Source organism: Sminthopsis crassicaudata, chromosome 1 (genome assembly GCF_048593235.1).
Source record: "Sminthopsis crassicaudata isolate SCR6 chromosome 1, ASM4859323v1, whole genome shotgun sequence".
Taxonomy (NCBI): Eukaryota; Metazoa; Chordata; class Mammalia; order Dasyuromorphia; family Dasyuridae; genus Sminthopsis; species Sminthopsis crassicaudata.
In genome coordinates this window covers 143,614,666-143,636,210 of record NC_133617.1, presented here as the reverse complement: position 1 = coordinate 143,636,210, position 21,545 = coordinate 143,614,666, and the positions used below count along the sequence as shown (strand labels likewise).

Here is a 21,545-nt window from a genome sequence, read left to right as displayed (position 1 = left end):
ATCTTCTCAAAGCTATCTTCTCAAAATTGTACTAATAGGGATCCTGTACATCTCATTGTTTTAGGACTAACTTTTGCAGCAGTTCATTGTCTGTCTGGAAAACGGCAAGGCTCTTTAGTCCTTTATCGGGCTGATAAATACCCTGAAGAAATGCTTGGTCCCATTACATTTATTTGGAAACCTGAAGGTGGCACTAGTGCTACTCCTATAAACAGAAAATTGTGGTTATGGCTACATCCAACTCTCAAACAGGTATAATTTTTTTTTTTTTTTAGTAGGCAACTTAGAATAGATTCTACAAAAACGTGAGATATTTAAACACTTAGCTGACTGTCCTGTATTTGAATGCATAAACAGAAGCTAAAGATGTTTCATAGGATTGTAAATATTGACTGAAAAGTAAGAGGTGATTTTTCAGTAATAATTAAGCTTTAAAGAGACTGGTTAAAACTTGCCTAGTTTGAAGATTTGTATTTAAAAAATCACAAACACTGGTCTAATAGAATCGCTGTAGTATTTGGGTGTTAAATAAAGGATGTTTGGTGATAAACCATTTTAAGAATGTTGGTGATTTTCTAAATTAAATTCTTTCATGGATTGGCTGTTACCTTTTCCATATTCTCATTGTGTTCCCATTTTAAAATTGTTAATTTAAGCTAATCTATTGATTGGTTTTTATTTGGTTCAAATTGTTGATACTTTAGTAAAAATGCTTTAGATAAATTGCCTAAGATGCAAAGTAAATGTGTACATTTTAACAAAAAGATTACCTTAAAGTCAACTTAAGATTTGCCCATCTTTTTAATTTTAAAATAACAATGAAATGCTTTATATTAATTCTATCCTTAGGACATATTAACTGAACTAAAAATAGTATGTCAGTGTGTGGAACCTCCAGAAGCAGCTGCCTCTATCCCTGGGGTGGCTTTGACATCACATGAAGAGAAAAGCCACATTAAGCAGATTGAGAATTGCAAGAAAAGGAAGAGGGATGATGAAGAAAAAGATACCAATCCAGTGAAAAAAATTGTGGGTGATGGAACTAGAAATCCATTTCAACCATATTCTTGGACATCTTCAGCTACTGGCATTGTAGTGAGGTAGGGGACCACTTCATCCTAGGGCGTTTTCAGCAAAGAGTTCTCCATGTTTGTTTTCCAAAGTTGTTTTTGACAGCGATTCATATTTACAGCCTTATCTTCTTTTCTATTTTTAGTGATTTGACCATGGAAATGAACAGATACCGGCTGATTGGTCCCTTATCTCACAATATTCTTATTGAGGCACTGAAAACTGCTTCTGTCTATGCTGTAAGAATATATAAAGTTGTAAATCTTATGATCATCATAGCAAATACACCAAATCTAACTTAAGATAGGGTATTAGAAATGGATAAAACTTCTCATTCTGTGTTTTATCATTGTTTACCTCTTTTTTCTCCTAGTGAAGTAAATCTAGGAAAATAACAATCATAACAACTCTTTTGGCTTTGTTTTTATTATTATTAATTGGTTTAACATATTTTTTCATGGTATCATTAAAAATTTTGTTTTTGAGTCAATTCAGTGACTCAGTACATAAACTTGGTAAAGTCAGGTTGCTTCTTAATGCTTCACGTTTTCCTTGTTCTGAACTCAGATACAGTTAGAACAGAGAAGATGTGCTGTTTAACTTTCAGAAAGGTAGATAAAATAAGGCTACTAACTTAAAGCTGATATGCTATTCCAACAAGAGCATAAAACAGTCTTGCTATAAAACATGGGATCTATACAGAAATTAGTGATTAGTCTGATTTGAAAATGATTCTGTATCTGATTGGTAAGGACAAAGTTACCATTACAGAAAATTTTAGGAAAGTTCCAAGAGGTGACAGGGATCAAAAGGATATGTCTTACATAAAGATCAGACTGAGATGATAATGCAGGTTCAGACTCTTGGTTCTTAGGAGATCGACTCATTTCTGAGGGACTTGCAGAATCTCTGATGAGTTTAATATTGATATTTACATTATTGTAAACTTTGAAATGCATACATTTGCATATGTTAACTTTTATGCTATAACATCTTGTAAAATGGTTTATTCCTTATTTTGCTGTATTACAGAGGAGTAGATAAAGGACTTGCCCATAACATTGAGAGCATAGGTGGGATTGTAAACCCAAGTCTCTGAAATTAAACTTATTAAACTCTGGATTTAGTGTTCTTCCCAGGGTCCTGTCCTGTTTCTTAAGCAGATACTTGTGCTAAACTTTGAATTCTATCTTATTCTTAGTGAAATTTATAAAAATGTTGTAAACTTTTTTTAGAATTAAAATATCTTAAAACATTCATGAATTATTTTAACTAACAATTCATTTTTAAGAAGAGTATTCTGTAAAAGTTTGAAAGCTAGAAAAAAAGGATGACTTCCTTTTCTTAGTATCCTGTTTTTTAAAAAATGTGCTTTCATATATATGTAAAAAATAAAAGTTGGTTTTGTTACAGGTGCTGAAATAGTTTGATAAGATCAACATCTGTGATTTTTAATAAAATTATCTAAAGCATTCTTCCCCATGTGAAATCTTGAAAAGGGATATAGCAACAGTTTCTTGGTTAATTAGCTGTATTTTTATCTCTAGAAACTATGACATTAAGTTGCATTAGTAATTCAGATTAATTAGTGGGTTATTTAGAGGAATAGTGTCAAGTTACTGACCAATATGAAAAATGAGAAAAACTACAAGTTTGGTCTTCATAATCAACACAAGCTAAAGATGTATATTATCCTAATTGATAATAGAATTTATTCTTTTTTAGCAGGTAGAAGATGCAGAAACAGTACTTCATAGTTGGTGGGTTGAAACCTGTAAGAAACCTGATAGTGTATCTGTTCATCGTCGTCAAGAAGCCATTTTTGAATTGTTGGGAGGTATACAAGATGGGAAATGAAAGAGGGTGGGTGCCTCTGCTTTTGGAGGTCACACATGGTACTTTTTGGCAGATAATATGTCCTAAGTATAGAATTAAAATATTAAATTGTTAATTTAAAATTGGAAAGTTGAAGAAATTTAAGTTGATTTTTATGCTATCTTTCTATTAAAGAAATATAATTAGTTTTTTGAAATTGTACATTAAAAATATATGTATATACATATATATATTTAATATATATATATATATTTTTTTTATATTACAGAGATGTTAAGGTTGTGATTTTTTGCATTTTGATTTAGCTATTTGTGCACTATTTGAAAAGAACCTCAGAAATCTGTCAACTCCTTGAGTGAGATGTAGTTACTAATCATTTTCAATTGACTGTTATTGTGAATTATGTAAAATTAGGTACTAAATAATTCAAACTTATCTGAATATTTTGTTGATACAGTCACTGTGTTCTCTTATTTGTCTAGATCGAAAATGTTTTATATTGTATTATGAAGTTTTTTGGTTTTGTATTAGTTTTTCATATATTTGTGATTCTTTGTGCATAAATTATTTTTTGCAATTCTTGTGTAAGGGAAAGTGAAAAAGCAAGTGTTGTTAACCTGTCAGCCCTAGAGAAAGGAGGCCCATAAGAAAGTCAGAAAACATCAAAATGAGCATAAATAGATCCGCATATTTTTTTGATGAATAACTTTTTGTTAAGTTTATCCTTTTCATTAAAGGAATAGCATCTCCAGCAGAAATTCCAGCAGGTACTATCCTGGGTTTGACCGTTGGAGATCCTCGAATAAATTTACCTCAGAAGAAGTCCAAGGCTTTGCCCAATCTAGAAAAATTTCAAGGTAATATCTCCTAGTTTTCCTTAGAAGACATGTTGACTGAATTTACACTCTTTTTCTTACTTGTATGCATTCTTCCAAATTTGTTTGTATTTTTAACCAAAAAAATAATCACTTAAATAGTAATGTCAGTGAGTTTAGTTGTAAGGAAGGGATTTGCACCCGCAGCTGGTCTTGTGCTCAGTGGAAGCCTCTGTTTAGACATACAGATGATCCAGGTTCGAATCCTGGCAAGGCCAACCCAGGTGCTGTTTAAAGGTAATGTTTCCATGTATAGTATTTTGGCATGAAACAGTTTTTTTTTTTTTTTTTTTTTTTTGGGGGGGGGGTTGTTTTGTAAGTTAGCTCTAATTTTATACTAATTGAAGCCTGACTATAGAAATTTATTGTTACTTGCCAAAATTTGCTACTTCATTTGTCCAGACTGTAATTTAAGTATATTTAATCATAGATTATTGAAAATTAGTGTCTAAGTAGTTGAATAAAGGACAGATGTGTAGAATAAAACTTTTAGAAGAATATCTTACTGCTGCTTTGACTATTTTCTGTCAAAACTAAATAAGAAAAGGTGTGTTTTTTGGAAAACAAGGAATTTTAAAATCAGATCTTGATTGATGAAGCAGTAAATTTAAGTTGTTTCTTTGAAGGATAGTGGTGTCTGGAATGACCATTCATCTCTTACCTATTCCATAAGAATAACTATCCTTTTTCATCGATCACATTATAGTCTCTTTTAAGGCTTTAATCAACTTCTGAAACTTTGCTGATGATTACTTTGGCCTTTCTGAGGAACTACATGCATTCTGATCTAGCTCTTTTCAATTTTGTTTAGTTTCTACAAGCTTTAGCCTGTCACATTCAGCTCCTTATTCCTCTCATACACATCATTTCCCACATCCAATATGATGCCAAGGCTTTTTACCTTCAGGACATCTCTATTATACTCCTCTTTCTTTCCTCTGACTTTGCCTCCTGATGAAGGCCCTCATTCCTGCCTCAGGCCTCCCCCCTACTCAACATATCCTGTGACTCCCTCTTGCCTATGGGATCAGATATAAAGTCCTGCCTGGTGTTCAAAGTCTTTCTTAACTTGGGCTTCCTCCCTTGGTCTTCTGATACCTTGGTGCTTTTCACATCCTCCATGGTCCAGTGACCTCAGCCATCTGACGCTTCCTGAATCGCGACACTTTATCTCCCAACTCTTGGATTTTTCACTGGCTAACTACCTACCTGGAACTCTTCCTCATCTCCACCTCTTGCCTTCTTTGACTTTGCTGGAGTCCCAATTAAAAGTCTACCTTCTGCCTTCTACAAGAAGCTTTCCTGACTGCCATTAGTTGATTATCTCTAATTTATCCTATATTTAGATAGAGTGTTTATACATAATTATTTCTATGTTGTCTCCCCCTTTAATCTGTGGGCTCCTTGAGACCTTGGATTGTTGTTAGTTTTCTTTGTATCCCTAGAATTTCCCTAGAGTTATAGTACCTGGCATGCAGTAGGCATTTACTAAATGCTCATTGTTGACTATTGGCTGACTGACTTATATTGCCTATATATCTGCAAAAAACATTACAAAAACCCCAAACCTATATCAAATAAAATTATCACCATCTTGCTTCATTGTCATGGACTTGTCAACTTGGCAATAACCTTTCTTATATGTCACTTCAATCAAAGCAATTTTTCCACAAATTAAATGTAATACTTGAAATTTAAATCTTTTAGTGAAATAGATCAGTAAAACTAGATTAGAAATCCAGAATGTTGAACTTTGTGTATGAGCAGCTTCATGATTGTGCAGAACTTAAAATTCTTTGACACAGCTTATCACCAGAAAGCTGGATACTTAGATCTTAATCTAGGTGAGAATCAGACCTTGTCAAAAATAGACATATCAGATAGAAGGTAACAGGAGCACTTGAAGTCATTGTCTACATCCTAGAAATGCTTTGCAAATGTTTGCTAAATAAATTTGATCCTTAGTCTTACTTATCTATATAATATGACACTTCTTAAAGACAGCATTCATCATTTAAGGTAATTGGTTTTCCAATTAAAAAAAAAAAAACTTTAAAATATGGTTAAATAGGCTTGTATTAAAACCTTTCTTTGTATTTATTGATTTTTTTAAATTTAGAATTTTTGTCAGGTTCTTGCTATGTTTATAATGTAGATTTACAAATAACTGCTGGATTTATCTTTTAGAATTTTGACTTAAGCTATGCTGATAGACTGTGACATCTTAATTTGTCTCACATTCCTGTTTCTCTCCCCCTACCAAAACATGAAGAGGGGGGGAAAGAATCTTCTTGTCAGAGAATTAAATAAATCATTCTTAACATTTTATTTTTACTTTTGTAAATACTTTCAGAGGATGAATCTGCTGACCCTTTGAAGGACATCTGAGCTTATGCATCTCATCATACAGTTTGGCTAATTTCCATTGAAAAACTCTTTTAACTATTGTCTGGCAGTCTGTTTTGGTTCTGAAATGAATATTTCTTATTTTCCTTTTGCTTTTCTTACTTTTTATCTAAATCCATTTTCTTCTCCAGGTGAATAATTTAGCTATTTAATAATTCTTTTATTTGAAAGTGCTTCATTTAGCTTTCTTTTAAAATTGAAATTTGTCTTCTATTCTTGGTTGCTTGATTGCTTTAACTAGAAGGGTCTTGAGTAAAATTTGAAAGAGAAAAAAGACCAAAGTAAACTTTTATTTAGTTGGATATAGTATAGTGTCTGAAATGGTATAACATTCTAGTTCAGGAAGTATAGGCCTTAAAGTTAATATATTTGGATCATTTAGTAATATAGTCATTATATCTAATCTTAAAGGGCTCACAGATCTTCTTAAAGGAAGTCTTAAAAGTCTTCTTTTAAGAATGATCCATCTCAGCTGTCTTTAAAATGTTTGAAAATAGTTTGAACAATTTCCTGTGATTCTCACATGCCAAGTAGTAACTTTATCTTATTGGTAGCCTGAATCAAATGAAGTCTAATTTCTTCTTAAAATCGATATAGTACCAGTTTGTAGAAACATAGGTTATCTAGGAAGATTTTGAAATGTATTTTGTTAGTGTCTAAAACAAATGTTTGAACCTCTTCAATGTAAATATAAATAAGCCTTGTTTACCTTGAATTGAAAAGTAAATATTTCAAGTGTTTACATTGTACTAGAATTATTCCTGCCTTCAAGGAACTTATACATCTTGTAAGCTTCTCATCAATCTTGCTTTCATTGCCTTTCACTATGAATTATATTTCAATTTTGCTTCCAATTTATTTTTTTTCCAGCCACCAGAGCTCCAAGAAGCCTCCCATATCCATAGCTTTGAATGATTTCTCTCTCTGCCAGCATTTCAGCACTACAGCTTGAAACAAACATCAACTGGATCTTTTTTTTTTTTTTTTTTCCCAATTTTGCAGCCCAGTGAAGCAAAACTTAAGATCACTTAAAAAAAAAGAATAATACTTGAGAATAAGTTTTTGAGTTTTTTAAAACTAATTTTATAGAGAGAGTTGAAAAGTATCAGTCTCTGTTCTTTCTGTATTTGTGTGTGTGTGTGTGTGTGTGTCTGTCTGTCTGTGTCTGTGTGTCTGTGTATTGCTGAGAAAAAATTCAAAATAGGCTTTCTTACCTTTCTCTAACCTCTACCTTAAGATGCTTTGCATTTTAGGGTTATAGGTACATGTCCTTCTATTGAGCTCTTTTGAAGTATTTCACAGGGAAGATGTTGAGCATAAATGCTAAAGTAATAAATATTAAAATAAAAATTAGTTTTCCCAAGACATGCTTCTTTTCCTTCTCCCAATTTTGTTGGCTTACTGAACTTTTCTTGGGGAAGATTTAAAAAGCAAAGAATACTAGTTAATGGATCGTGTTACCTGCAGAAAGGAAAAAGGAAGAAGAAAAGGAAAAAAAAAGCAAAAAAGGAAGATAGATTTCATATAGCATTTGATCTTTGTAAACACAGAAGGGAATAAATTGTTTAATTAGAACTTTAGAAGTAATTTAGTATTGAGATATTATATTATTTGACCTCCTGACTTTGTGATGTAGTAGAAAATTTGCTGTTTCACAAGCTGTTAAGTCTGATCATAAATGAACAATTTTAGAGGTAACTGGTTGCTCTTGTTGACAAAATGTTTTCTAAATTATATTCTCTGAAACATAAAACTTAAATATTTTGTCATTTATAAGCAACTTTCAGAATTTGAGTGTTTACTTCACCTTATTATATTTATTTAAAAATGTATGGTTTGAAAGATTTTTTTTTCTTCATAGATAATGAAAAAGTTAGACAACTGCGCTTAGAAGGTGTGCCTGTGGAGTGTGCTCATAGTTTTATCTGGGACCAGGATATATGTAAGAGTGTCACAGAGAATAAAATCTCAGAAAAGGTAAATAATGTGGCTTCTTTAATTAACAGTAAATTAACTGGTTGAAATGTCTTGCCATGATAATAGTAGATTCCTATTATTTTGTGTGTGCCTAGGTCCTCCTTTTTTTCACTTGGGGAAATATAGAGGAGCATACACTGTGTGTGCAAATTTCTTTGCAGACTTTGATTAGTTTTATTTAAGCATAATTTATTTTTATTATCTACTTCATGGGCTTGTTGTAAAGGAAGTGGTTTGCAAATTTTAATTTACTCTATAAATTACCTTATTTTAATTGTTTGTAATTTTTTTTTTTTTTTTTTAGAAACGAAAGCATTTCTTTTTTTTTTTTTTTTTTTTTTTTTTTTTAATCCATTTTTCCAAATTATCCCCTCCCTCCCTCCAATCCCTCCCCCCGATGACAGGTAATCCCATACATTTTACATGTGTTACAATATAACCTAGATACAATATATGTGTGTAAATACCATCTTCTTGTTGCACAGTAATTATTAGCTTCCGAAGGTATAGGTAACCTGGGTAGATAGACAGTAGTGCTAACAATTTACATTCACTTCCCAGTGTTCCTTCTCTGGGTGTAGTTATTTCTGTCCATCATTGATCAACTGGAAGTGAGTTGGCTCTTCTTTATGTTGAAGATTTCCACTTCCATCAGAATACATCCTCATACAGTATTGTTGTTGAAGTGTACAATGATCTTCTAGTTCTGCTCATTTCACTCAGCATCAGTTGATTTAAGTCTCTCCAGGCCTCTCTATATTCCTCCTGCTGGTCATTTCTTACAGAGCAATAATATTCCATAACCTTCATATACCACAATTTACCCAACCATTCTCCAATTGATGGACATCCATTCATCTTCCAGTTTCTAGCTACAACAAAAAGAGCTGCCACAAACATTTTGGCACATACAGGTCCCTTTCTGCTCTTTAGTATTTCTTTGGGATATAATCCCAATAACAGCAATGCTGGGTCAAAGGGTATGCACAGTTTGATAACTATTTGGGCATAGTTCCAAATTGCTCTCCAGAATGGCTGGATTCTTTCACAACTCCAGCAACAATGTATCAGTGTCCCAGTTTTCCCACATCCCCTCCAACATTTATCATTATTTGTTCCTGTCATTTTAGCCAATCTGACAGGTGTGTAGTGGTATCTCAGAGTTGTCTTAATTTGCATTTCTCTGATCAGTAGTGATTTGGAACACTTTCATATGAGTGGAAATAGTTTCAATTTCATCATTTGAGAATTGTGAAACTAAAGCATTTCTTAAAAAGATTAAATCCTAGTTTACATAGAGACCATTTACTTATTTCTTTGAGTTACAAATTGTTAATTTTTTGGATTTATGACTTTAAGTTTAATAACTGCAAAGTTTTTACCCTAGCCCCCATCTTGTGAGATTCATATCCTATAAAAGAATCTTTAAGACACTCAACTTGTGGTCCCACAGTTTCTACTTGAAGATTTCTTCTGAGGGAGAACCTGTCATCCTACTTTCATTTAACTCTTAATTATCATCTGGAAATAGCATTTATTTTAAACAGCAGCAGAATTGGTATGATATAGTAGATAGAGATCTAAATCTGCCTACTTCTGTCAGGTGCTGGCTGTGTGACTCAATTTTTCAGACTATAAATTGCAAAAAAGTTGCCTACTTTGCTTCTTAAGTGGGAGTTGGAGTTTCCTCACTGGTAGTTCCTTAAGGGACAGTTAGGTGTCAGAGTTTATAGAGTACTGGACCTGGAGTCAAGAAATTTTAGTTCAAATCTGACCTCAGACACTGAATAGATCTATGATCCAGGACAAGTGACTTAATCCTGTTTGCACCAGTTTCCTCATATGTAAAATGAGCTGGAGAAGGAAATGGCCAATCCCTCCAGTGTCTTTGACAAGGAAATCCAAATGGTGTCATGAAGAGTCAGGCACAACTGAAAATGACTGACCAAGAAGTTCCTAAAATGATAAAGTAGTATGAAAGCAGTGAAAGGACTGAAATCAATCTTATCTATTCCCCAACCCCTACTAAAAAAAAAAAAATAATAGAATTTCAGTCCAGGACAAAAATGTAGTGGTTGCTATTACATTACATTACATTACAGTGGTTGAGTAACATTACCTGTATAGTTTATAGTATCTTTTATCTTTATTTTATTTTATTTTTTTTATCTTTAGGATCTAGAAAAAAAGATTCTCAATAATTTGGCCCTTTTGTATAGTTTTATAGAATTAGTTATTTTAGCTAGATCAAATGAGGCAGTAGAGTATTCTAAGATTACTAAAGAAGGTTACTTTTCTTTTTCGTTTATCCTTTAATTATCTGGAGAGAAGGAGATTTTGTACCTAATTCACCTAGTTAGCTTTCTACTATCACTTTTGTTAGCTGTTATATAATATTGTGAAATAGAAACATTCCCATTCCAGAAGAAGCAATTTGAACTTTGCCTAGACTCTGTCATACCCTATAGTTATTATCTGATAAATCTCCCTTCATTCAGTTTCTTGACAGTGCTATTTGCACTTAGTGCCTTTGCTATCTCTCCTCTCACTTCTTGACTTCTCAATGGAAATTGATCAGTGATTCTTTTTTTTTTTTTTTTTTTTTTTTTTTAATAATATTTTTTTTCCAAAAACATGTAAAGATAGTTTTCAACATTCACCTTTGCAAACTCTTGTGTTTCAAATTTTTCTCCTCCTTCCTAACATAGCAAGCAATCTGATATAGGTTAAACATGTGTGATTCTCCTAAACATATTTCCATATTTGTGATCAGGGATTCTTAATTGTCAGATATATTGGTCATTTCTCAGTCTTCTTTCTTCTTAACTTGTCTACTGCGTTGACTCTGCCTTTTCCTTCTGGATAGTCTTTCCACTCTTTTGATTGTCCTTCCTGTCTCACTGTCTTTTGAAAGTTAACCCCAAAGTTTTATCCCAGGTTCTCTTCTCTTCTCCCTTTACATTCTCTCTTGGCAACTTTATCAGCTCTTGTTTCTTTGCAGATAACTCACAGGCATGTGCATGTAGCCCCAGTCTTTCCTATTGAACGTTTCAGATGAGATGTCCCAGAGACATCTTAAACTCAAAATGTCCAAAACTGAACTCTATCTTTCTCTCTATAATTATCTCATCCTCCAGGCTTCTCTTGTTCTTATCAGAAGCAAAAATAGAATGAAATCCTTCCATTTTCTAAGGTTTCTAACCTCACCACCATTATCCTGGACTCCTCATTTTCCTTTCTCCTACAATTTTGAGTCAGTTCCCAAAATGTCTATTTCTGCCTTCACCACATCTCTTGCATCTCATATCATCTCTTCACTTGCTCTAAACTGAGAGGATAGGTGTGTGAGTGAAAAGAGTTTAGACCATAATTATAATCCTTTTGCTGAAATTATTGCAATAGCCTTCTAATTGGTTTCCTTGCTTTAAATCTTCTTTACTCCATTCTCTCCTACTTGCTGCCAAAGTAATTTTTCTCAAGTATAGATATATTTGACCATATGACTTCTCTACTCAACAAATTCCATTTGTTTCCAATTGCTTCTAGGATCAAATAGAAACTCTCCTATTTAAATTTCAATGCCCTCCACAGCCCGTCCCTAACATGCCTTTCTATCTCCATTAGTGATTCCTCCATCTCTCATTCTTTTCAATCAGATTGGCCTTCTCTGTTCTTCATGAGTAATAGTGTCTTTCATGACTCCTTGCCTTTGTCCTGTGTGTCTCCTTTACCGAAAATGTCTTCTCTCAGTTTTCATCATATGGAGTCTCTTTTAAAATCTGGCTTAAGTGCCATCTGAAGCTTTTCCTTTAACTCTGATGTTCCCAATTATTGGTGCCTTCCCTCCAAAACTACCTTGTATTCAAATTTTTCTTTATATATATTTTTTATGTTTTATGTTTTTATATATAAACATATAAAATTTATATTTTATGTATTATGTCTCCTTAGAAAAAAAGTAAGCTTCTGGTGAGTATGGATTCTTTAGTTCTTTGTACTTATATCTCTAGTGCCTAGCACATAGTAGGTATTTTAAAAATATTTGTTGTTTGATTGCCTTTCCTGTTGATTCTTTAAAGGGTTAGGAATCCTTGCCTTGAATTTTTTTCCTTTTATCGTAGGAATTAAATCAGATGAGAAGTGAATTGATGGTGCCAGGGTCACGGCTTAATTTAGGCCACCGTGAATCCAAGATACCCATACTATTGATTCAACAACCAGGGAAAGTAACTGGTGAAGATCGACTAGGATGGGGAAGTGGCTGGGATATCTTACTTCCCAAAGGTTGGGGAATGGCTTTCTGGATTCCCTTTGTAAGTTACTTTCTGAATCTGAATTTTAGATATATTTGAAAATGTTTTTATAGTAAAAATCAGGCAGTGAAAATGTAATAGGCATTATGTGCAGTCTTTTTGTTCTTCACTCTAAATAGTCTGTGGTAATGAAACTGCTTGTTATGGAGCCAGTCTTTCCTTTGTAAATTGAAATGGAACAGGGCCTTCTTTATGAATTTTTGAAAAGTTTTCAAATTGGTCTCTGATAAATTAGAAGCAGTAAAAAAAAAGTGGTGGTATTGTCATGCTTTTGAATCTTCTGATGATACTGTTCAAAAATCTTTCTAGATGTAGAAGCTAATTTTAAAAAATATTATTATGTCTTCTTCACTTGTATCAACAGCTAAAACATTTATGAAAGCTATAACTGTCTTTTATCTGAACTTGTTTTAAGTATCATTCTAATTGTGCTTAAGAAAAAATGGAAAGTCATTTTGAAATTTGTGCCTTTAGACTGAGCAGTAATTTTCAAATGTTTCAACTTTAGAGCAAGAGAAATTGCCACTCGATACTAACAAAGAATAGGAACTTTTTGGAAGCAATTTTATGTAGCATGGTGTTTCAATTTTAAGTGGGTAAAGTGACAGTTTTTTCTGGATGTTGTTAGATATTCTGGATATTCTTCTCAGATCTATCGTGGTGCAAGAGTTGGGGGATTAAAAGAGGGTCGCATACACTCTCGATATAAGGGAGCACCCAGCATCCCTGATGATTTCCCAGACTGCCCTGCTGGAATGTTGTTTGCCATAGAACAAGAAAATAATCTTCTGGAAAAATACAAAAGGTAGAAAATTTCTTAACTTTAGTAATAATTCACATTTATTAAGGAGAAGATTTGCTCATTGGTAAACCAACACTGAAGTAGTTAATTGTTAACTGGTCTATGTGTTTTGTTTTGAGATAAATGTTTCCAAAAAAAAATTTTTTTTAATATGTAATTGAGTACAGTAAATTTTTATCTATTTTTATATGTGTTATGTAAGTAGTTAGGAATCCTTTCCCTGGGTTTCTTAGTTTAGCTGATGATATTGCATATTTCACGTAGTCGAAGTATGCATTTTCCATTGTATTAAGCTGACAAATTTTAAAAATCAATTTGCAAAAGAAGACCAACACAGATAAAAGAAGAAATTCGGTTTTCTAATGAATAATTGTAAACTCAAATGAGAATTTTAAAATGACTTGACTAGGAAGGATATGTATATTTGAATAATATCTCAGCTTTTTTTCCTAGTAATAATACAAAATGAGCTTTGGAATATTTCAACTAGATCGCTAGATCCTACTGGGATGTGGGTCGGAACAAAAATATGTACTAGTCTTCACTAGTACATATTGTAGGTTGTTTTTAATCTATTCAGATTTGAAATAGTTGAAGATTAGGCTTGTTTGTTTTAGTCCAGACAACCCTGAATAGCCCCATCTAGTTTCAAGACCAGTTTAAGCTCTGTGTTGAATCTAGAATTCTAAATCTGATTTCAGATCCCATCCCTTAGAAGGTCAGCCTGGGGTGGCAGTCATTTTCTAAAAAGCTTTAGGATTACCAACAATTAGGCTGGATTTTTATGGCTAATTCATATTTTCTGACATTTATATGAACTATTGATTCAATGCTTTGTTGATTTCTTGGAGATTTTCAAAGATTTTAATAGTTTTAATCAGTTAGGCTTTAGCATATAAATTCATAAATGTAGTTCTTCTCATTTTAAACCATGGCCATAGCTTTCATTCATCCCCAACTCTCCAAACACAGTGCCTAGATCCAAACCTTTATCATCTTTCATCTGTCATCAAATGTTTCCCTATTGCAATAGGGAATTGACCTATTCTAGTTGTTCTCCCCACCTCAAGTTTTTTTCCTCCTCCATCTTTCTTAAGCATAAATCTGATCTATTTTAGCTCTTTTATTAAACTGCAATCCTGTGCTGTTGCCTTTAGTATAAACTCCCTTGTTTGTCATTTAATGTCATTCATAGTCTATTTCCCACTTACCCTTCCAGGCTTATTACACACACACATTGCTGGCCACATCTGGCCTGCAGGCCGTAGTTTGAGAACCTCTGTTGTAGACAAACCAGCCTGCATCGTCACTCCCTGTTCCTGTCATTGCATTTCCTACCTCTGCCTTTGTACAAGCTCTACTCTGTATCTGGAATGCATTCCTTCCCACCTCTTAAAATTTCTTCAAAGCTCAGCTCAAGCATTAGTTTGGAGAAGAGCTTTCCCCCATCCACTCTACTCCTGCCATTATTTAATATTGACTTTGTAAATGTTGGTTGCCCCATAGAATAGAGGCTTCTTTAGGGCAGGAACTATTTAATTTCCTTATACAATGCTTGGCGCATCCAGACTAGATGTTGTTATTGGGAAGATGATATTTAGGCAAGTGGTTCCTGTGACTTAGGAATAATCCCACATTGTGCAAATTGGTTTCTCTTTATTTTTAATTAGACACCCACCAGCAAAGAGGCCCAACTATGTCAAACATGGTACTTTGTCCCCTTTCCGATGTCCTTGGGAACAGTTAACTCGAGATTGGGAATCAAGAATTACAGCTCAGACAGAGTGTCCTATTTCTCCTTCTTATTCATCGGCAAATGGTATGAGTGATCCTGGGAGAAAAGACCTCTGTGTTGTGGAGGGTGAGCAGGGGCCAAAGCTGTCTTGTGATACTGAGACTTTGAAGGAAAAACCAGAAGAACCAGCAGAGATGATGGACATCCATTCTCCAGATGCTGAAGTGTCAAGAGACCCAAGAGAGCCAGGTGTATGTGGAAATGAGAGTGGCAGAACAAGGGCCTCCTTCTGTGTTCTTAGGTAAGTGACAGAATAATCATAGACATTTTTTACTTGCAGATGGGATTTTGATGATCCTTCCAGATTTAAAAACGTACATGGATTATGAATTGAGCATTTACACAAGCCAATTTTAATTGTCTTAATTAATTTTAAAAGTTAACTTTGTCCAGGTGAAGTTATTTAGTGAGTCCTTGTTTTTTAATTGATAGTGCTAGAGTAATGAAAATATTGATGCAAATAAACATTAGCAAACATAGTTTCTGCCAAGTCATATGGATGATCGAGGGTGGGGGGATATGTCTTGTCCTGTATTCACAGAAGAGCTATGGAGTTTGTCCATGCCTTGCTGGTAAATCACTAGATTAAGCAAATCCTCTAATTCTTGTGACTTTGTATTTAAAGTAGTGTCCATATAATTCCAAATTGTCTACACATGATGAAGGGTATCCTAGTAAACCATGACCTTTTCTTATCTTTTTAGAATTCTAAATTTTTAGATAATTTCATCTTCAAACAGTACTTCTGAGCTTTCTACCAAAGGTTATTTTTTCCTATTCGTACTTAGGAGGCAAAAATGTTAAATGTTTATTATGGAGAACAGTTTTCCATTGATATGTCACTTTTTTTTCCTACCACATTTATTCCTTTACTCTTGGGAGGCATTCCACAGTTCCTTTCTTCTTAGATTATCCTTTCTCTAATCCTTATTCCTGTCTACTTACTATTACATTTGCTACCACTTCCTAAATCTTAACTTTGGCAATCTGTTGGGCCTTTCTGTCAGTGAGTTTTTTAAGAATGTGTGTGTGTATAAGACTGCAAAGGAAAACAACTTCATTGAAATATAGTTCTCAGAATATATATTTTTTAAAGTTAAGAACCCCTTTCTATTTTCTAAATTCCAACTTCCCTCCAAACTTATCTTTTTTTAAAATGATAGATGTTTAAATGAAATAATCCAATAATTGATAAGAATGCATATAGACTTTTCTAGGCTTTGAATTCCTGATGTTTTCCCATAGGTAACATTTTAAAAATTTAGCTGCCTCTGCCAACATTTGAATTTCTTTAATATCTATTATTTTCTTTGAATAAAATATTTTGACTCCATTTAGGAATAGAAAATTATTGAAGTGGCTAGCAGCCTGGTGTCTGCCTGTTGCTAGAAGAAATCAAGCAGCCTTCCGAGGTTCCAGGATGTCTCAGCCTGAGCTGACAAAGGCTACCTGCCTGTCCATCTTACGTGACTATCCAAGATTCCTGGTATGGGTCAGCCTGTCTTTGCTCAAAAAGGGAAACCCAGAGTTGCACACCATGATCTGTGTACCATCCAAAGATGATTTTCTGCATCTAAATGAAGATCGACTTTATTGTGGCCCTCAAGAGTCCAGACACAATGACCCATTCAAAGCCAAGGCGCGGAAACAAAAAGAAAAGAAGAAAACCGAGAAGCAGCAAAAACCAGAAGGAGGTGTGGCCCCAGGTCCGGCAGGAGAGCCACACTGCACCAGAGCATGTGCAGAGGGAGCTTCTGGTTTGTGGCCAGGTCCTCTCCCTGATGTTACTGGCCATTGCTCCCGGACCCTCCTTGGGTTTGTGACACAAGGAGACTTCTCACTGGCTGCTGGCTGTGGAGAAGCACTGGGATTTGTCAGTTTGACCGGCTTGCTGGAGATGCTTTCAAATCAGCCAGCAGACCAGCGGGGGCTAGTTTTATTGAGAACGCCAGCATCTCTGCAGTATCGATTTGCTAAGATAATTATTGATATATAAATGCTGTTTTGTATGACAACAAGGTACAAATACTGCCAAAGAGAATATAGCAAGAAAAGCCTCACACTTTTAAGTTTTGCTTTTTGCCTTCCACTCTATATGTTTTATGAAATTGTTTGGAAAAACAAGCTAAAAATCTGTCATAATGTATTATGTGAAAGAATGAAATGTTAACTCATCATGTCATATGTTTACATTGTTTACATTACTCAGTGGTGTTGATTTCCATTCCTTTCCTTTTCCTTTAAAATATTTAAATTCTGGCTTGTATAACTACAGTTATTATTAGTATTGTGATTTCTTGTTCTGTATGTTTTTTGCTTAGAAATTATTGAAGATTATAGTTTTCTGTCAAAAGGGCAGAATGGTTTGTTTGAAACAGTGTTTTAGTTCACATGACTAGCTAATGTGCATTTAATTACTGTAAAAAATATAACTTTGTGGAACACAAAGGTATCCCTTTGTGTAATGTAACTCCTGGCTTGCTGTAAGAATCTTAGCCATGGAGAAGAAAACCGTGACAAATTTATGGCTGCTGTCTTGTTTCAAGGCTGAACCTACTTATGGAAAAATGAGTTGGATTAGAGGTGGAACAGGGGCTCAAACCTGAGTTTGTAATGGCCTTTTCCCAGACATGACTGAGCAGCATGGATCCTCGGGAATCACTCAATCTTCTTGTGCCTTGTGCAGCTTCAAAATATTTCTTTAAGCCATAGGTGTATATAGAGCTACCTACCTCAGTAGGGTGATGGCTGAATTTGGGAGATACTCTAAAGTTATAAAGATGTTCTGTAAGTTATGTAGTTATATGCTAACTGCAATCTCAAGATGTCCAGGAAATGTTAGATAGCAGATAAGAAGGGGTGACTTCATTGAGAACTCCAGCATCTGTATACTAATGATGCTTAGGAAAAACATCTGCCACTTTCCACTTGGGGAGAAACAGATGGTTCACAAATTAATTTTCCCTTTGTCTCCATTATCACTCTCCCTCCATCCTCCTTCCCCTCAGTGTATATGCCCTTGTCTGTCCTCCACTCTTGGTATAGTGACTTAGAGTGAGATCAGGCTTGGGACCAGTTTGGGATTTGTTTTTAACTTGCATGTTTAAATTAAATATTAGTGCATGTTTATGTAGATTTAATTTTTGCAACAAAAATTGGGAATAAATATTTGTTGGGTAATGGGAAGGAGGGGCAAATAATAGGGAAAGGGCATAGCATTATTGCAATATTTCATTAGATCTTTAACCAACAATCTGATTTCTAATGATTAATATCTTTGCATGCCCTACTCAATTCCCTGAATATACTTATATCCAACCAAAGAAATACTTTGACTCACTAAAAAAAAAAGATAATAGTATCTGTCACAGTAAATTAAAACTCATCATCATTTGATGTTATATGTTAATGTACAGATTGTTTAAGACACTTTGCCTATTGCCTCAGTTACTAAGTGATTAGAGCTAATGAGATTACCTTGAAACTTCACTCCTAGAATTCTCTTAGTTTCATCTTCAGACAACCACCTGCCATAACTGGTCTTGAGTAATTAGAAAGGAGAAGGGAATATTATAGAGAAGAGACTAGATGGATCTAGGTAAAAGCATTATCACTTTGGGAAAAAAACTTAAAAATACCTATACTGTTGGGTCACTAGCTCCATTGTTATATAAAAAGGTGTGTTGTTATTAAGGAGCTATAATGGGACACTAGGTATCTTCCTCCTATTAAAATGAAATGATAGACAAAAGGGCCCATTTTCATTCATTCTATTTATTATTAAGAATCAAATATTTTTGAGCCCTATTTGCTTGTTTATTTAACACTATAGTAGGAATTGGAGATATAGGACAAATGCTCATATTGTTGGACAGATGACATATATGTTAAAAAACAAATTATGTGCTACAAACAAGTGTAAAAGCCAGCATACAGAGGCCAAAGGCTCCAAATTAGATACAGTCTTAAAATTTGGAAACCAGGTTAGAAAAGGTGACCCTCTGAAATGGAAAGATCCAGTAAGACCCAGCATGATGACATTCTTTTGGCCTACAAAGCACCTCTACATATATTATTTCATTTAATCTTCGCCAACACTCCTATTTCTTCTGCATAAAGCTTTGAGATGATGTGACTTGTCACAGCCAGTAATGGAAAGAAAGAGGACCAGAATCCAGATCTTCTAATTCCTAGTTCAGTATCCTTTGTCCTAACTATACTAAATAAAAGGATCCACTTATACAGCTACAGAAATAGCTGTGCATATAAGTGGGATGGTGATGAGCTCAGATCATCTTCTAAGCTATTATTAAGCTTAAACTCTTAACAAGAGTTGATGATTTGAATTGTTTTGGTAAATCTCTTTACTTATCCTCAGATTCTCCATCTAAGCCTTAAAGTAGTTGGATTTTGAGTTGCTGTGCCAAAAATTTCAATTTCAAAAATTTCAATCCCTATGGTCATTTTGATGATGACCAACTTAACTTTGCTAGTCCTCAAATGACAAAAGTTTAGTCCATGCTTGGCTCTGTCTTCAAAATTTTTACATCCTGGTGTGGGATGTCACTGGTATAGCTTTTAAGAACCCCAAGTGTCACTTCAGTGCCTAAGTGAGACATTCATTGAAAAATAAATGGCACTTTGGTGGATCTGTAATCTCATTGGCAAGTGAGTACTTTGTGGTACAGGTTATAATCCATTCATGTGTGACTGTTAATCCATGTCCTTTTTATCCTCCCTGAGGGCTTTCTCTAAATCTCTTTGACACTGCATCAGTTATTTCTGGCTGTCATTATATGGCTTTGTGCAGTTCTCTGATGAACAATTTCATCTCTATTGTTATATCTTTCAAGGAGTCCTGTGTGATTTTTGACATGCATGGAGACATATTGTTGGAAGATAGCCTTCAGGACAGCGTTTTGCTCTGACAAATGTAATTAACATGAGATAAACTGTAGTCTTGGAAATTGTAAAATGTGAATATTGGATGTAAATGTGGTTTGTGTGGAGTTTAGAAAAAGGAGCCCTAGAGAGTAAATCTCAGGCTCAATGTGTCTCCAGTGCTGCTTTGGAGAGAAATGTTCTGATTTTAAACAATCAGTATTGGTTATTTTAAAATATCTTTAAAGTAGGGGATCACCCTACTTTAATCCATCAGGCTTGATGGACATAGCCCTTACTTGTTTTGTAATGTCATTGGCTTCCTGAATGAATGTATTCTGAGAAAGGGCATGTCTGTTCTGTGCAAGTGGTCAGGATCAGTTATTTTGCTAGGTGTCTCATAAATAAATAAATTACCATTCTGGTTTATTAAATCCCTCGAATTTGGTTATTATTGCAAATGGCTTCACTTTTGCCTTGATCACTCTTGGGTTAAATAGATAAAACTCAGTTGAACCTTTGAACTGGAGGCTCTGACTTGAGGTCCAGGATGACCCCAATTTGAGCAATGAGACAGCCAATCTCTTTAACATTTTTTTCCTCAGTATTTTATTTTTTCCAATTACATGTAAAGATAGTTTTCTTTCTTTCATTTTTGTAAGATTTTGAGTTCTAAATTTTTTCGGTCTGATATAGGCTATACATATACAGTCATTTTAAACATATTACCATATTTGTCATGTTGTAAAAGAAAGAAGAACAAAAGGGAAAAACTACAAGAAAGAAAAAACAAAAAAAAGGGAAAAACTATGAGAAAGAAAAAACAACATAAAAAAGGTGAAAATAGTATGATTTGGTCAGTGTTCAATCTCCATAGTTCTCCCTCTGGATGCAGATGGCATTTTCCATCCAAAATCTATTGGTATTGTCTTGGATCACTGCATTGCCTAGAAGAGCTAAGTGTATCATTAAATTTAACACCATTTCTTAACTGCAACAATAACAGTAGGCATTTAGAAACAGAAAATGAATCAGTGAAACCTGAGAAGCCTCCTGAGCATTTCATGTCATTTTTCTAATGTAGGCATGGAATATTTTTGAAATATTCTTTGAATAAAAAAACTTTGAAATATGTTGATGGAACTCATCTATCCTAGTAAAGAGGGGAGGTCCCTGGCTGGGATAAAGGGTAAGTTGGTGAGATTTTGGAACCAACCAGTATTCTTATCTCATAAATTGTCAGGTTAAATTAATACTTTGAAGGCAAGAGTATCACTAATGAGATGGAAAAAACATTAAGTACTATTGGTGAAAGGCTGGATTACATAAAAGTAAAGATAAGTCCTGCTCTCAAGGACCTTCCAGTCTTAAGAAGAGGAGATGAGTTTGGAAAGTTAACTAGGTTTTTGAGTGGAGCCATAGGCAGAGTAAATTGATATGCTCCTTTCAGGAAAAATGGCAATATAAATTTGATATGATTCCAGAATTGAAGAGTGGAAGGAGTTAGTGGTTGGGGGTGTTGAATGCTAGGGCAAAGTGGAAGTATAAAGCATGGCTAGGGCCTATCTAAAATAAGGAGGCCTGGGCTG

The 21,545-nt window shown here is 34.1% G+C and overlaps 1 protein-coding gene across 2 annotated transcripts in view; it reads left to right on the top strand.

Moving 5' to 3' along the window:
- Positions 1–21,088, top strand: part of POP1 (POP1 homolog, ribonuclease P/MRP subunit) — a 33,362-nt gene extending 12,274 nt beyond the window's left edge. The window contains exons 8-17 of one of the 2 annotated variants that reach the window (XM_074268774.1): positions 65–252; positions 850–1,100; positions 1,217–1,310; positions 2,800–2,908; positions 3,645–3,764; positions 8,050–8,165; positions 12,287–12,478; positions 13,129–13,283; positions 14,951–15,316; positions 16,414–21,088. In XM_074268774.1, the coding sequence (XP_074124875.1) occupies positions 65–252; positions 850–1,100; positions 1,217–1,310; positions 2,800–2,908; positions 3,645–3,764; positions 8,050–8,165; positions 12,287–12,478; positions 13,129–13,283; positions 14,951–15,316; positions 16,414–17,071 (2,249 nt within the window). In that variant the 3' untranslated portion in view covers positions 17,072–21,088. Of the gene's footprint in view, positions 1–64; positions 253–849; positions 1,101–1,216; positions 1,311–2,796; positions 2,909–3,644; positions 3,765–8,049; positions 8,166–12,286; positions 12,479–13,128; positions 13,284–14,950; positions 15,317–16,413 lie in introns of both variants that reach the window. The other variant, XM_074268764.1, reaches the window with a different exon arrangement.
- The last annotated feature ends 457 nt before the right edge of the window (positions 21,089–21,545 follow it).